The sequence below is a fragment of the Chaetura pelagica genome, unplaced genomic scaffold, assembly GCF_000747805.2.
Source record: "Chaetura pelagica isolate M959 unplaced genomic scaffold, ChaPel_1.0 scaffold36, whole genome shotgun sequence".
NCBI lineage: Eukaryota > Metazoa > Chordata > Aves > Apodiformes > Apodidae > Chaetura > Chaetura pelagica.
The window spans coordinates 2,519,657-2,534,978 of record NW_009953726.1 but is presented as its reverse complement, the minus strand read 5'-3'; the positions used below and the strand labels follow the sequence as shown (position 1 = coordinate 2,534,978).

The 15,322-nt window shown below is 46.5% G+C and overlaps 1 protein-coding gene across 1 annotated transcript in view; it reads left to right on the top strand.

Annotated features, from left to right (window-relative positions):
- The window catches only part of PRKCH (protein kinase C, eta), a gene marked incomplete at its 5' end in the record, with an annotated part of 119,837 nt that overhangs the window by 86,748 nt on the left and 17,767 nt on the right, over positions 1 to 15,322 (top strand). The window contains 2 exons of the mRNA XM_010000699.1: positions 13,379 to 13,517; positions 14,932 to 15,120. Coding sequence (XP_009999001.1) covers positions 13,379 to 13,517; positions 14,932 to 15,120 — 328 coding nt within the window. The remainder of the gene's footprint in view (positions 1 to 13,378; positions 13,518 to 14,931; positions 15,121 to 15,322) is intronic.

Below are 15,322 nucleotides of genomic sequence, written 5' to 3'. Positions count from 1 at the left end.
GCTGAGGTTGGTTGTAGCACCCAAAAGAAGTGCTAGATTTCCCTGCAAGGCACCATGCCCACCCAGCACCCTTGCTGCCCCCGAAAGCACGGATGGGCATGTCCATGGAAGGGCAGGTTCAGGCAGGGAAGCAATGTGGCCATGGTGCTGCTGGAGGAGAAGACTTAAGTCACCAGACAGAGGCCTTAATACCTTTAGCTTATAAAAAGCAGCCCTGGTGGCACCTTAGAGGCTGGCCAGCACTAAATCTGAATGATTTCCTTTAAAGGTACAGGAAAAAGCTGAGCCCAAATCCATGTTCTGTCTTGTTTCAAAACATGAGGTAAAAGCCACAGGGCTGCTAGTCAGGTGCTAGAAAAATCTTCAGCTGCCCAGGGTAACTGAGGCCAAAGGGGAGGTTTGCTATCTGGGTTTGACAGCAAGTCAGAGCGTGTTTGAGTGATGTGTCACTAGTGCTGGAGCTCTGATGTCTGTGGTAGGAAGGTGCCACGTGGGCACCAGAGTTGTCAGGATGTGGAGTTCTTTGCCTTCAGATAGAAGGCTGGAGTGGAGAAGCACTCGACAAAGAAATCTGCCATTAGAGGCTCACCTGGGGATGCACACCAGTGTGTGCCTGATCCCTGAAGGTTGGACTAGGTCTTGGGCAGAGCCTGCTGCCCCAGGTTGGATATCAGAAGCAACTTCTTTGCTGAAGGGGTTATTGAACACTGGAATAGGCTGCCCAGGAAGTGGGTTGAATCATAAAATCATAGATCCCTGGAGGTGTTTAACAGATGTGTGATGTGGTGCTTAGGGACATGGTTTAGCACTGGACTCAGTACAGACTAGATGATCTTAAAGGTCTTTGATTCTGTGATCCTTACTTCTTCTTGGGTGTCAGCTGCACCCAGTCTGTGTCTGGGCAGTGCTGCTCTGGGAGCATGTTACTATAGGGGAATGAAGGCCTGTTGGTAAGGGCTGTCTTCTTGTTGGGCATTTTCAATTTTGGGTCATTCCAGCCATGTGGAAGGTCTGGTGATGCCAGGAGTGACAGCAAACCTGGTCTAGGGGCAGAGGACCGTGCCCAAGGGTTGAGTTCCAGATTGCGGAGATGGTTGTGGAGACACTGGTATGTACTGTAGAAATATGGAGATGCAAAACAAGTTGTAAAAAATTATGAAATTGGCTGGAGAGGAAGCAAGCTGGGTTTGCTGTTGTATCACTGTGGTGCTTTCCAAGTCACGATGGGGCAATGTGGGGTGGGAAGGGAAAGTAACCCTGTGTTTAAAAGCTTATTCCCAGTCCCTATGGATGTAATCTTGATGTGAAAGTGGCTATGTCATAGTGTGGTTGCTTTTCTATGACAGTCTAACACAAAGTATGCTGCAGCACCCACACCTCCATCCCCCCCACAGCATTCCCTGCTCTCACAACCCTACAGTGAAATCATCTTTCATTCCAAATCATGAAGAGTTTCGCAAACAATTTGTAAAAGTAAAGCACTGTGAAGTCTGGTTGAGAACAGAAACAGGGGACAGGTAAACCACATGTGTATGGTGAATGGTGTCCCCAGAGTGCAGAGAGGACCCAGGTCATCTACTGCTCCTTGTCTGCATAACCTATCTAGAGCAATTCCAGGAATTCCTTGGCTTTAATGTATCTTTTGTGGGTGATGCATTTCAGCATGTTAAAATTAAAATAGTTCACTTGTTCCTTTTTCTTGGGGCAGTAAAGAGTCATTGTGCTTCCCCTGAGCCTCTGTGGCCTTACATTAGTCCTAAATCAATTATTTATTCACAGGGAGAATATCTGCAAACAGCAGCCCAGTCTGAGAGCAGTGGCATTTGGATGTGTAGATGAGTTGGAAGTATTTGGTGACTGAACCCACTGGAATTGTCAATAACATTAAGAGCTGCTTTCCTGCCACGAAGTAAAAATATAGCATTGTAGGTAGAGTGTGCTAAACTTTGATGAGGACACGAGCTAAAAAAACCAATGCACTTTACATATCACCTCAGTGCACCTTTAGCAAGCACAGACATGGAGTTTTTAAAAAAAACATTGTGCCTTCAATTTGACTAACTTTTGTATTGTGATAGAGAATGTGCTGTGCAATTCTGGCCTGTGTAAACATGGGAGGTTTAGATAAAAATGTTTAATTCTGACTTTTGATCTGGTGTGGTATTATTACACCTCTCAGCAAAGATTTCTGTTCCGTTTGCCTGTTGTTTCTTGTCTCCCTAGATCAGCAATCAGTTTCAGAGAGGGTTTGTGGTGTCTTCCTGCAGAAAGAACATCAAGCATATAGTCAAGGTCTGTGTGAGAGGGACCTGATAGCTTCAGATCTTCCTCAGTTAAACAAGTAAATCTGAGAGTCCCGTAGGCTGTCTTGTTGGCCTGAAAAAGAGTGAATTAAGAGCAGTTGTTGCAAGGCACCCTGGTCCTGGAGTCAAAAGTAAACACACCAAGTTGACTCAGAACCAATTCGGAATGAGCCAACTGAAAGGCACAAGCTACTCATGGCTAACACCCCCAGATTTCCACCCTAGCTGGATCTTGCTGCATGCTGAAGTTTGTTGTTACTCCCATTCCTGTCCTGAAATGCCCCTTGTGCTTCCCTTACACAAACCTCTCAGCTCCCTCCTGGGGCTGATATTCCGTGTATCAGGTGGTGAAAGGCAAGAGGCATCAATTCCTCATGTTGCAAGGATGTGCCTGTAGATGCCCATGCATGGGCTGGCTTGTTTACTGGGGGAAGGACTGTTTGGGCTAGAAAGCAACCTTTTCATGTGATGCCACAAAAAGCTGAGTCATGCTAGGAGGCATGTTCCTGGAGACACAGACACACAAAGCCAGGAAGTATCCTTCTCAACGGTCCCACGTTGCATAGGCCAAAGTACCCTACTGCAGACTGGGGAGATTCCAGTTGGGTTGTAGTGAATCTCAGATGGAGACTTGACAGATCTGTGGACTGAAAACTCAGGAGTTGAGGAGTGTACAGACAGACCTTCCTCGTTCAGAACCCATTTCTATCCTTTTTTTTTCCAGATGGGGTCAGCTGAGATGGGGCTTATTTTCATTTTCTGATTTGTTTCGTATAATACAAGAACAAGGGAGCTGGCAGCTTTTGTTTGGGAACTAAAGTAGTGTTGCCAGCTGGCAAGTTAAATTTTAGGGGGGCTCAACTGCCTTAGGTTAGCACCTGTCTTCCTCTCCTAGCTGGGGAGGCAGCCCTGACCAAAGAGACTCATGGGTTAAGGACCTGTTGTGACACAGGGACAATACTGCCTAGAATTGTTCATGGGCAGTTTGCTGCCTGTATGGCACTCAGGGTAGCATAGGGGATCTAGTCTGTCCCTGTTGGCCTGGCACAAGCTCAGTGTTGCTGGTTCTGGTGCACAGGCAGCTTGGGAGGAATCCTTAGAAGAGGGAGTGGGGTTGCAGAGAGCTTGGCATGCCCAGCCAGGAAATTTACCTGGCTCTGCCCTCCTTATCCAGGCTACTGGAGCTTCACACAGGCCTAGGTCAATCACCTGCAGTGAATGAATAGCAACAGTAATTCACATGAAGTGAGGAACCAAATCTTAGGATAATAAGCTGTTTGCTAGGCTCCTAGGAATACCTCTTCCATCTGATTTCACTGCTGTTATTTAAGTGATTTTTGTAGTAGAAAGCAGGGAGATCAGAGCAGTCAGGAAAGCTCTTTGTTTGCCTGCAGGTTTGCTGGAGTTCTAGAAAAAAAGAGAATCAATGGTATCAGTGATGGTCTCAAGTTCTTAAGAAACTGCCCTCAAGGCAGCATCTCCTAGGAAATATATTTAAACTTTTTTCCAAGGAGGACTGAGCAGAACCCTGTCCTACATAGTACTGGGGTGCTGGTGTGTTTTGTGCCCATGATGTGTTACTAGCACTGAGACTGCTCTTCCTCTGTGAGCTCAAAAAGTTGGTGCAGATGCTGACATTTTCAAGAGTGTCCATGCTGCCCCATGTTGCCCCAGTGTTGCTTCTTCAGAAGGTAATGATAATTTTTACAGCAGAAATCTATAGGCCAAAGCAAAGTGCCTTTGAAAACACTGTCTAAAACCAGAATACTTTTGTCGTCAGCTTTATTAATTCCATTATAGAAAGGAGATTATTGCCTACAGCCTTTGCTTTGTAAATCTGGATCTGTAATTCAGAGCCTTAATAAGGTGAAGTAATTTTTTTTTAAGAGCCTGATCTAAAATTGACTGAAGCCAACAGGACTTTTGGTTTTTTTTTTCCTGGATTCAGGCTCAGAGTAAAGTGAGTCTTATCCACCTTGGATGAATATGGAGAAGTTTGCCTGACTAGACATACAGGTTCAGTGCAGGAGTCTTCCCCACAAAGCCCTGCTGGCACTACCAGTGCTAGCACAGGTTTGTTTGCTGCCCCAGCCGTTGCCAGAGGCAGTCTGCAGACAGGATCCTGCTAGATAGGGTCGCCTTTATTGTTGGGTTGTTTGTGGGGGTTTTTTTGTTGTTTTTTTTTTCTTTGTTGTTTCCTGGAGTGAAACATTCCCCCTAACACTCCAAAGGTGGGGAGGGTGGATTTCACAACGGCTGTGAGATTAGCAGTGAGAGCGCAGGAGAGTCGCTTTTGTGTGAGCTGCTGTCTAATTCCCCCAGGGTAAGCTTAGGGCAGGCAGTGGTGACATGGGGACAGGCTGTGCTGGTGGAAAGAGGAGCCTTTTCAGATGCACAGTCCGGCCCAGAGAGCCTGGACCTCGGACAGCAGCCTACAAGCAGCTCTGTAGTTGGGTCTGGGCAGTTGGTGATGGTTAATCTTGGGTAACACATTCAATTTTTAAGTAGTGAGACCATGTTGTACCATGGGCACAAGCCTGATTTGATTTTTTATTTCAGTATCAGCCTTCAAATCAGCGTTGGTCTATATTTGTCAAGGTGACATAAGAGGCTTAACCTCTCTTGGCACCATCAGTCAAAAGTCTACACCTGATTCTTGTTCATGCATTGGGGTCTCAAGTCTGTTGTGCAGCCTCCTCTGAAGACCTCAGGCAAGGGGACTCACAGAAAAGAAGCATTGTGGTTTGGGTTGGTTTTTTTCCTCTTTCCATCTTTTTCTGGCAAGGGTAAAATAGAAGCTCTGTTGGGAGCAACTCAGCCAGTGATGTTTCAGGGCCAGCAAATTCCAGTGTCGCTGCCCAGTGGGACCAAGGAGTCTATCACAGGACTAGGCTGGCTGCTCATCCGGAAGGGGAGTGCGTGGCATGCATACCAAGAGCTGGACACGAAGGCTTTTTCTGTCCATCTCCCTCCCCTTCCCACAGTAAATGGGAGGACGTTTGCTCCAGGATTCAGGGAAGTACCTCAAATGTGACTCCTCTTTCCTGACTAGAGTCCCACATAAAAGTACAGTAAATAATATATGTACATATATGCAAAAAAATAGGCACAAAAATGTGGACATATAAATATATATGGATTGTGCCATCTTTGGGGTTACTGCACTACGGCGATCTCCAGCATGTCTGTGTTTCAGCAGTAATGGCTCATTGCTCTCAGCTGTCCCATTTTCAGGAATGTCTCATAAAGCTGCCTCTGGAAACCACCATTAGCTCTCTTACAACTGCCACGCATATAGTGAAGGGGAAGCTTCTAGGTGTGCCTAACCCTGAAGTTACTTGGGACACCTGTGGGGTCCCACTGGATATCTGTACCAGTTGAGTTCAGACCCAGTAGTGTGGTAGAAACTTTGTGATTGTCTATTGTGGTATGCTGAGGTGTTGGGTTTTTTTTTTAGTTGTTGCCTGTACACTTAAGCCTACCACTCTTCATTTCACCGGAGGATGAATCATGCTTGTTCATCTCAACAGTAACAAAATAATGTTGGTAGTTGTGCTAGGTTCTACAGATGCTTTTCTGAAGTGCCCAGAGGGGAGGGGAGGTGGGACTGCTGGTGCTTCAAACTATCAGAGAGGTCTTGGATCCCAGGTCATGCCACAAGAGAAGTCGGCGCCTTGGGCGCTGCTTCGCCTCCAGAACAGCAGCCGGGGGAGCAGCAGGAGGAGACTGGTGTTCTGATGTGGTCTGGGCAACCAGCTCCCAGAGAGAGTCTTCCAGCAGGAAGGGTTCAGGCAGATGGGGAGCCAGCAGCAGCAGGTTCAAGTCTTATCTCTGCCAAAAACCTCACGGTGCAGCCTTAACCCAGGCAGATGGCCTGCAGAAACTTGTCCTTATGCTTGGAGGGCTGCTTGGCTTTTAAGCTTTAATAGAATCACAGAGCGCTTCTGGATACAAGTGCTTGCCAGTCAGGGTTTAGTCTGAAGCCCAAGCAGCAGAGCAAGAACGTTTTGCAAAGCTTCATCAGACTTATCCCTGCAAGTTCCTGAGACTGATATGGAGTGCCTTTGGGCATGCTGAAGAGCACAGAGGCAGGTGGGTATGAGGATCTCCCTCTGTCTTGCACACCCACTGTCCCTTCCAGAGTGGTCCTTGGCCATGTGCTCTGGTGTGAGTTTTCAGAGAAGCTCAGCCATGTGTTCTGGCATTTTATCTGACCCCGGACATGAGTCCATATTGCATCACTCTATACAGTCCTTGTGTCTGCAAGAGAGGTGGAGCCAGCTTTGGAGACTGTAATCCACCATGCCTTTGTCCTGACACACCCCTGCAGAACATTTCAAAGGCTTTGTGCTCTGCATGCCAGTGTGGTTGGGTTAGGTGAAGCAGAGAAAAGCCATGAAGTTCTGTTATATTCTGCCGCATTCCCTCTCCACAGTCCTCTGTGCAGTCTAGGATGTGCTGTGGTGGGGTGAGCCTGTAAAATCCCCAGGAATGTTTCTGCACTCCTGGCTGGAGAACTGCTCAGATATTGAGATGCCTGTGGAATCAGCCTTCCCCACGAGCCTCCTCTGCCTCCCATGACTGCACAAAGCAGCCAGCAAGGACAGATGGCTGTCACCTGTTGTAGCAATGAGTGCTTATTTCAGTGGAGTTTCACTCACTCGTACTACTTAACCTGAGTCTGAGTTGGATTCTTGTATTGTTATCCCTGTTTAAGGCCAGGTTGGATGAGGCTTTGTGCAGCATAGTTGAGTGTGAGGTATCCCTGCTCATAGCAGGGAGGTTGGAACCTGATGATCTTTAAGGTTCCTTCCAACCTTAACCATTCTATGTTTATGTCACATTTCTGTTTTTGCTTTTTTCTGAGAAATGCAGAAGTTCAGTCTGGAACCATTGTGACTATATTTCTAGTCCCTAAACACTCAAGTGTGATCAGCTTTTGAAAACAACTTCTGGCTGTGAGGACAGTGGAGGAGGGCACCTTGCTGTGTTTTATTCCTACTTTCTGGTCATTTTGAATTTACAAATACCCGGGGAGATCTTCCCTTCATTTCTGCCCTGTTACATTGCACTGCAGGTTGCAGCACATCTGCCATAGTCAGGCTGTCTGTGTGCATCCTGTTGGTCTGAACAGATTTGGACCTCAGAAGTTGACTGAAAATCAGAAGGAGCATTTTCATTACCTAAGAGAATGTTTTTCAGCAAAACAAGAAGTTGAGGTTATGCTGTGCAGTTTCCGTGGTGTATTTTGATGTTACTTTGTGCAGTGCCTGGAAGGACAGGGTGCATGGACTAAATCCCACAGGGTTTTGGGGTTGCAGTGTGAAGCTGTGGGTGGATAAAGCAACGCTTTCCATCTCAGCATGTCAGCCCCAAGTGGTGCTCTAAGTGGCTACACACTGGTTATATGCTGTATAATGATGCTGAGTCTTGCCTCCAGTTCTTCCCTTGGCTCTGTGCCCAAGAGGGTGCTCCAGCTATCTTGATTTTCCCCTTTAAATTATGGCAGGAGTCGAATTAGAGGAAGCCTCCAAGGCTGGAAGGGAACAACGTCTCATCCTCTTATTTGGCAGCAAAACTCAGGCTATCAAACAATTTTTCTCCAGCTCAGTGCAGCTTGATCTTTTTTTATGATCTCTGGCTCCCTTTTTCGAAGACCAGTAACCTGGTTTTTCATTTGTGATTTCAATATTTCCCCCTACCCTAAAGCTGTGGTAGCAACTAAGCAAGTATCAGCAGCTCAGCCTGGGTTTTTACATCTTACATTATATTGCAGGTGTCTTCTTTAGCCTGTATTTACTGCATACTGACACTCAGCTTTACCACTGCTTAGGAAATCTGCTTTGAATGTGAGTTTCTGGTTATAAAAATTAACCATAAAAATAAATCATGTTTGGTTGTTACTAGAAAAGAGATATGAACTGTTTTCTGTGAAGGAATGTTTGAGTGAGTTCTCTACAATCCAAGGCACATGGGATCAGAAGTAGCCTTAATTCCCAAAGTGGGATGAAATCTTGAGAACAAAACGTGGAGGTCCTTAGTCCAAAGGTGGTGGCAGCAGAACTGTGAAAATATTTGCTTTGAGTCTGGTAACTGAGTCTCCAAAAGATAGTGTGGAAAGATAGAAAAATATTTCAGATTTTGTGAGCCCAAAATAATTTTTAGGCCTTGTTAAAAGCAACAATAGTTTTTTGCAACTCAAAAGAGTGTTGGTTTCAAGGAAAAGAAAAGTATTTTGGTTTGGGTGTTATTTATGAATGCAAAGGAAAATGGGAAAGAATTTTAGCTTCACAAGAGTATTTTGGGCTTTACATAAATTGAGATCTCCATGTGTTCTCCTCCTTATTTAATAAAAAGTATTGGTTTAAATCTGTTGTCCACTGTATTTGCAGCAAGGTCTCCAACTTGTAAAATCCTATCTCTTTGGTAAGTATTTTACCAACTGTGCTATTCCCCAGTTTGTGTGTCTTCCATTCTCCTCTGTTGAAGTTGCTTCATTTTACAAAAAATAATTACAATTTCACTGGAGCAGGAGTTGGAAACATGTATTGCTTTGGCTACCAGAGGAGTCAATAGAAACACATTTTTCTCCATCGTGTATTTCTATGAAGTAAAATGACTTCAGCAGAAGAGGTGGAGAAAAATAAAAATCTACTCCCTGCTTGCAAAGGGGGTTTGAGTGTACATTTGCTCACCCCAGAGGTGTTTCCAAGAGTGTCTAAATGACCTTGCATGCTGAAGACTTGAAAAACCAAAGTTCTCCCTTTCAGAAATAGCAAAATTATTCATTTAGCTAATCCAAGTTTGAGGATTGTAATTGTATAGATGAATTTATTTTTTTTTTTCTTAAGATTTGGCTGGAGTATTACACTAGTCACACCTGTATTTGTGGCTGGCTCTCACTGCTCTGTACCTACACCCTCCATGACTAACTGATTTGCACTGGAGATGGGAAAAGCAGGCTTTGGTGAGCTTTAATCTTGACCTTTGGAATTACCAAAGCTGGGAGAATATCAGACTTGGGCATTGAAACTGGAAGCTGGTTTCTACCACCACTACTCCTGCAAAGAAGTTCCTTACAACGTAACACAGCCCTTGCAAAGCAGGATGATGAAACCAAAAGAGGAAAAAAAACCCCAAACCTCATCCTTTCTGATATAGTTTCTGCATCACGAGTGAGATGATCTGAGCAGAGCGAGTGGCAGGTATGTGTAGAACACCAGTAATCACTGGCAAGGCTCCCTTGTGTAGAGAAACTGCACTTGACAGATGCTTCAGAAAGGACCGGGTCATCTGCAATTATAATTTGGTTTTTTTACAAGTGTTCAACTGGAGCAGCAGATGCATAAAGAACACCTCTTCCAGGGAGTGACACTGAAGCAGCTCATTTTGTCACTTCTTCTGGGTCTAAACTAAACCAAGGCCATTAAGCCAATGTGCTGAAGCTGCCTGCAAGGACAAAAGCTGCCTTTCTGAGTCAGGATGAAGCCTGTTTTCCAGTGGAGGTTTGCCAGTGCAAGGCAGAACCTCAGCAGGACCTAAGAAATGCAGCCCTCAGAAAACCTCTCCACCGTTACTGCTTCACCAAACTGCTAAAAATATTGAATGGAAAATGCAAGTATTAAGGAAATGAGGTAGATTTGAGCTTTCAGAGCTGGATGACTTCCAGTTTCATCAGCTTCCCAGAATCCTTACTGCAGGAATGAAGAGCTCCTTGTAAATCTCAGAAACCAGTCACTGTTTTTCCTCTCACGTGGTTGTGCTGGTTCATGGGGTATGATGCGTGAGGAGACCTGTCAATATTGAGCAGTGAGCAAAGAGCTTCCAGCTGCTGCCATAGTTTGAGACAATTGTTCAAACACGAGACCAAACCAGAGCTTTCCCAGAGAATTGTCTTACAGGGCAGATAGAGAGAACAAGCTCCAAAGGAGCCACATGGCTGAACCTTCTACTGTGCTGGCCCACAAGATCTGCTCTGAGAGAGATGTGTGGGGCCATCTTCTGTGGCCTTTCCAGGTGAAGAGCATTGAGAAGTCTTCTTTGGTCATGAGAGGTCCTCTTTTAAAAGGATCAGCACGTAGCCAGAGTGCCTGAACAAGTGAGAGGAGATTAATGTCACTTTACAGGTTATGTGGAAAGAGAGAATGCAAGTTTTGGATTTCACGTTGCTGGAAAGAAGTCAGGAGAAACCAGTATCCCAACTGCAGGAGACAACAGATGCTCCTAATGGGTTTAACATGCAGTGTAGAGAAGCCAAAAGGTTGGAGGTTTGTCTTGGGTGGTTAAGACTGTACTTGCTCAGCAAATGGTAAATGGATTAAATTTCATGGCTATTACATATATAGAGGCTCTCTGGGAAGGTGCAACAAGCACAGAGTGCTCAGGCACCTGCAGAAGCTCCTGCCATCTTAATGATGAGCTCCGTGCATCATACAGCTCGCAGTGATTTCTGCAGCATGTCCTGTGGGGCAGAGGCTGAGGAGCAGCAATGTGCCTGGTGGTCTGGTCTGCAGAGCTGGCCTTGCCTCGTAGCTGTGTCTTCCCTCTGCTCCTCAGGCCCTCCGTGAGGGACTGTAACCTGCTCACTTAGTGTATGTGACTGTGTTTCTGCTGGCTCAGGTATAAGGAAGGTGTCTTTTGAGGTATTCCCAAGGCATGCCAGGATGTGGTGGATGTTTTGGTGAGTGAGGGGAGGTTTGGAATGGGGATCTTCGAGCAGGCTCACCAGAATTCCCTTTCTAGTTGCACCTTTAGGGTCACCCCCCAACAGTTGGGCCTTCCCAGGACTGAAAAGGTACAAGCTGCGTTTAAAACCAAGCCAAGAATAAACAGCGTGTTTTGGTCACATCATTGTAGATTCCTGTAAACAAGGCCTGCCTTCATGCTTGGAGGGCTTCCCTGCTCTGCCAGGAACCACAGGGAAGAGCAACAGGAGCTTTGGCTGTAAACTGCTGCTGAAGGTGTACTGTCATGGGTGAGCATGGACAATACCACTCACTGTGCTCACCTAAAGCTGTTCCAAGATGAGCCTTTGCCCACATGCCTTAGCAACCATTTTTGATTCTCAGAAGGGGAAAAATAACTATCTTCTGCTGACCATCCCACCCAAAGTAAACACTACAGCATAAGACAAACATGAGCACTGTCATCAGCACCCAAATTTCACTGGCCACTGGTTAGCTGGTGGTTCTGCTGGGAATTGCAGAGTTTTTGCTGGCTTGTGTTGCCATGCTGTCTTCACGTCGGAGAGAGAGGATGTAGGATCTTGTGATTAAGATCCGGAGCTGGAATTCAGGAAGCTGCTGATCAGTGTTGGCTCTGGGGGACACAGGCGAATTTTTTTAATCTCTCCCTCTTGCTTTTCCATCTGTTCAGAGAGGCTAATAATACTTCTTGTTATCTCTTTAGGACAGGATGTTGCTCTGTTTGTCTAGCACAGTGCGTCATTGATCTTTCCACTGCACCGGTGAAGTTGAGGGAGAGATGTCTCAAGCTCCAGAGAGGCTTCTGGTGGTGGTGTGGGCTGTAGAAATTCCAATGCAAAACAGAGCAATCGACCACCTGGTTTTCACCTTAAGATCTTAGACAGATGATGAACATGATCAAGCTGAATTCAGATTTCAGCTCTCCTGTAGGTTTTCATATTGATATGCGTCTGCCACCACCTATGATGTCACTTCCCCATTACTCTCCCTGCTCCCTTCCCAGGGAAATAGATGTCCAACCAGAGAGCAAAATGGATCAAGTTCCAGCATGGACATTGCAAAGGGACTCTGAGACCATCCAATGTAATTGGTTATTTGATCCTTATTTTGCATCTGAATTAATTTGAGGGTGGCCTTGCACAGGCCTGGGAGGTGCCTCTGCCATTTCAGTGAAGTGGTGATAGCAAAAGTCTCCTGCAGAGCTGCTGTGAGGGCTCTGTGCTGGTCCTGGGCCAATACCTGAGATGGTTCAAAAAACGAACTGTGACAGATTTGTACTGCACAGAGCTCCTGTCACAGCTCCTGTCACAGCTCCTTTCCTCTGTCTGACAGTGCCTAGAGCTTGTCTGGGGGCTGAAAAGCAGAAGTGCTACAAGCTGGTATGTATTTTTAGGAAGGCATTGCCTGTATCTGCAGATGACCCCATTGCTTTCTGGTTGTGTTCCTGACAGCACTGCTGACTGCAGGCTGTTCCCTGAGGCAATCCCAAGGTCAGGCATACTGATAATGGCTCTGTCATTTTGGCAGCTCTGCTTTTGATGAGGAGTTCCCAGGCTGTTAGGGGTGACGTATTGGAAGAATGTGCCTTTCTGCAGCTGGTACAGTGTGGCTGGCATTCAGCTGCAGGTCTCTTGTGACAGTGGCTAGGAGGTCCCACCCCCATGAGAACTACAGGGGATGTTCACTTCTTACATTAGCACAGTCCTGGTGGAATTGATAACACCTGGGAGGACTTTAAGACTTTGCCTTATGGTGGAAGTATCCTGTGCTGGCCGATGACTCCACGTGGTGTGGTGCCAGCAGGGAGTTCCTTTTCTTCTCAGCTCAGATGACATTGCAGGTGCGGTTTATCAGTTGGTCTTTCCCTGTTACTATGAAGTATGGGATATAACCCCCCCACACACCTCAGGAGAAGAGGGGATCTGCTGCCCCCCGGAGAAGCTCTGCAGGTGCTCCCAGCGTGGTGCTCTGCTGAATCAGAGCGTGTCCCGTGCGGCGCGTTTTGCTGCATCATAACATCGTTACGCAATTTGACAGCTCTGGCAACCTCCGCTCCAGTGAGTCCCAGAGCTAAGTGAGCAGGAGCTCTGCCAGCTGGGCTTGTGGTGTGTCTGGAAAGCCACATGGGCCAACTCATATAGCACCTGCCCATATTAAATGCAGTTTGGCAGAGTGATGTTTGTTCCTCCCTCCCTTTGGTAAGAGACAAAGCAAAAAGAAAACCCTTCCTGCATGACTTCTGTTGATTTTTTTATGATTACAAGGCTTGTCCCCTTTGCAGGTTCAGCTTCGGAGGCCTGGGATGCTGCCTCCATTGGTGCTGGGGCTGCTTCAAGCATGTAGTGACTTGGTGAATGATTCTTGTTGCAGGGACTTGAAGCTGGACAATGTACTGCTGGACTACGAGGGTCACTGCAAGCTGGCAGACTTTGGAATGTGCAAAGAGGGCATTCATGATGGCATCACCACAGCCACCTTCTGTGGTACACCAGACTACATTGCTCCAGAGGTACAGGAAACCTTTCTTTGGCCAGGAAGACTTGGTTACAATATAAAACGTGTAGGTTAGCTTTAGAGCAGCAGGTATACTCTCTGGTGTATTTAGCTACACCTTATTTGACTGCTGGGTGCAAGGTTTCCATGTAGGTGCATGCTTGCTTGATTGGCCCCTTGTACAATCAAGGCATGAGTAAACCTTTAGCTGCTGCAGGCACAAGGAAAAGCTTATATTTTTCTTTAGGAAATGTGAGCTGAAAAATGGAGGCACAGCTGCAAAAATCTCAAGAGGCACATTCTGATACTGGCCCAGCTTGATTAGGAAGGAGATTGAATTCTCCCTTGTCTCCCAGTTCCTTTTTGTTCTTCCTCTTCTTCCATGTCATTCCCCAATCTCACTACAAAATTAATAAACACCTCTTTAAGGAACAGCTGCCCTCCAGATGCTACCAGATGTTCTGACAGGGCTTCAGATCCATATTCAACACAACTGAATTTTTGTCTGTGGTTGGTGTTTGTGCCCTTCTCACACACTCAGCGCTCTGTCCCCTCCCCAGCTTGAAGGCCTTGCTGTTGAGGCTGGGTAAGAAGTTCCTTTCCAGAGGCAAAGAAAAGTTGGTGTCATCCCACTCACATAGCTGCTCTGCTGCTCCTGAGGCTCAGCCAGTTTTGCTGAAATGCCCCTGTTTCTCCTGCTAAGCCCTAACATCATTTCTAAGGGCTTGTTTCCCAGGGGACCCTGTTAGCAGCTGAGCTAATTCAGCCCACGCTTAATGCACCTGATGTACCTTTGTGCTGATCTGGGGGTTCTCAGTTTGAGATCATCTGTGCCACAGAATCACAGAATGGTAGGGGTTGGAAGGGACCTCTGGAGATGATCTAGTCCAACCCCCCTGCCAGAGCAGGATCCCCTAGAGCAGATCACACAGGAACACATCCAGGTGTGTTTTGAATGTCTCCAGGAATGGAGACTCCACAATCTCCCAGGGCAGCCAGTTCCAGTGCTCTGTTACCCTCAGAGTAAAGAAACATTTTCTTATATTTATGTTAAATCTCCTATGTACCAGTTTGTGACCATTGGCTAGTGTTCTATCACTGGACACCACTGAGAAGAGTCTGGCCACATTCTCCTGACATCCCCTTTAGATATTTATAAGCATTAATGAGATCCCCTCTCAGTCTCCTTTTCTCTAAGCTAAACAGACTCTCTCAGCCTTTCCTCATATGATAGATGCTCCAGTCCCTTCATCATCTTAGTGGCCTGTGCTGGATTCTCTTCAGTAGTTCCTGGACTTACAGCCAGCCTAGCAGGGGGTGCTGTTAGGATGTAGTGAGAACTTCTGCATTAATGTTTCCAAATCCTTTTTCCTCCCCTGCTCAGTTTCAGAAGCTTCAGTGTTGATATTTCTCTCCCATCTCTCCTCCAGATCCTGCAGGAGATGCTGTATGGCCCTGATGTAGACTGGTGGGCCATGGGAGTGCTGCTGTACGAGATGCTGTGTGGCCACGCGCCCTTCGAGGCGGAGAATGAGGACGACCTCTTTGAGGCCATTCTGAATGATGAGGTTGTCTACCCAACGTGGCTGCAGCAGGACGCCGTGGCAATCCTCAAAGCAGTGAGTCCCTCTGCATGCTCTCTGTCCTGGCTTTCCTCAGCATCAGTCTAGCAAAAGAAAATGGCTGGGATACGAGCACTCAGAAGTTGTGGTTGTCCTGACCTTGACCCTTTTCTTATCTGGGATTGAAGGGTAAACAGGAAAACCACAACCCTGCCACTCCAAGTGTGTTTGCATGGTTATGTCCTTTATATGGTTCAGC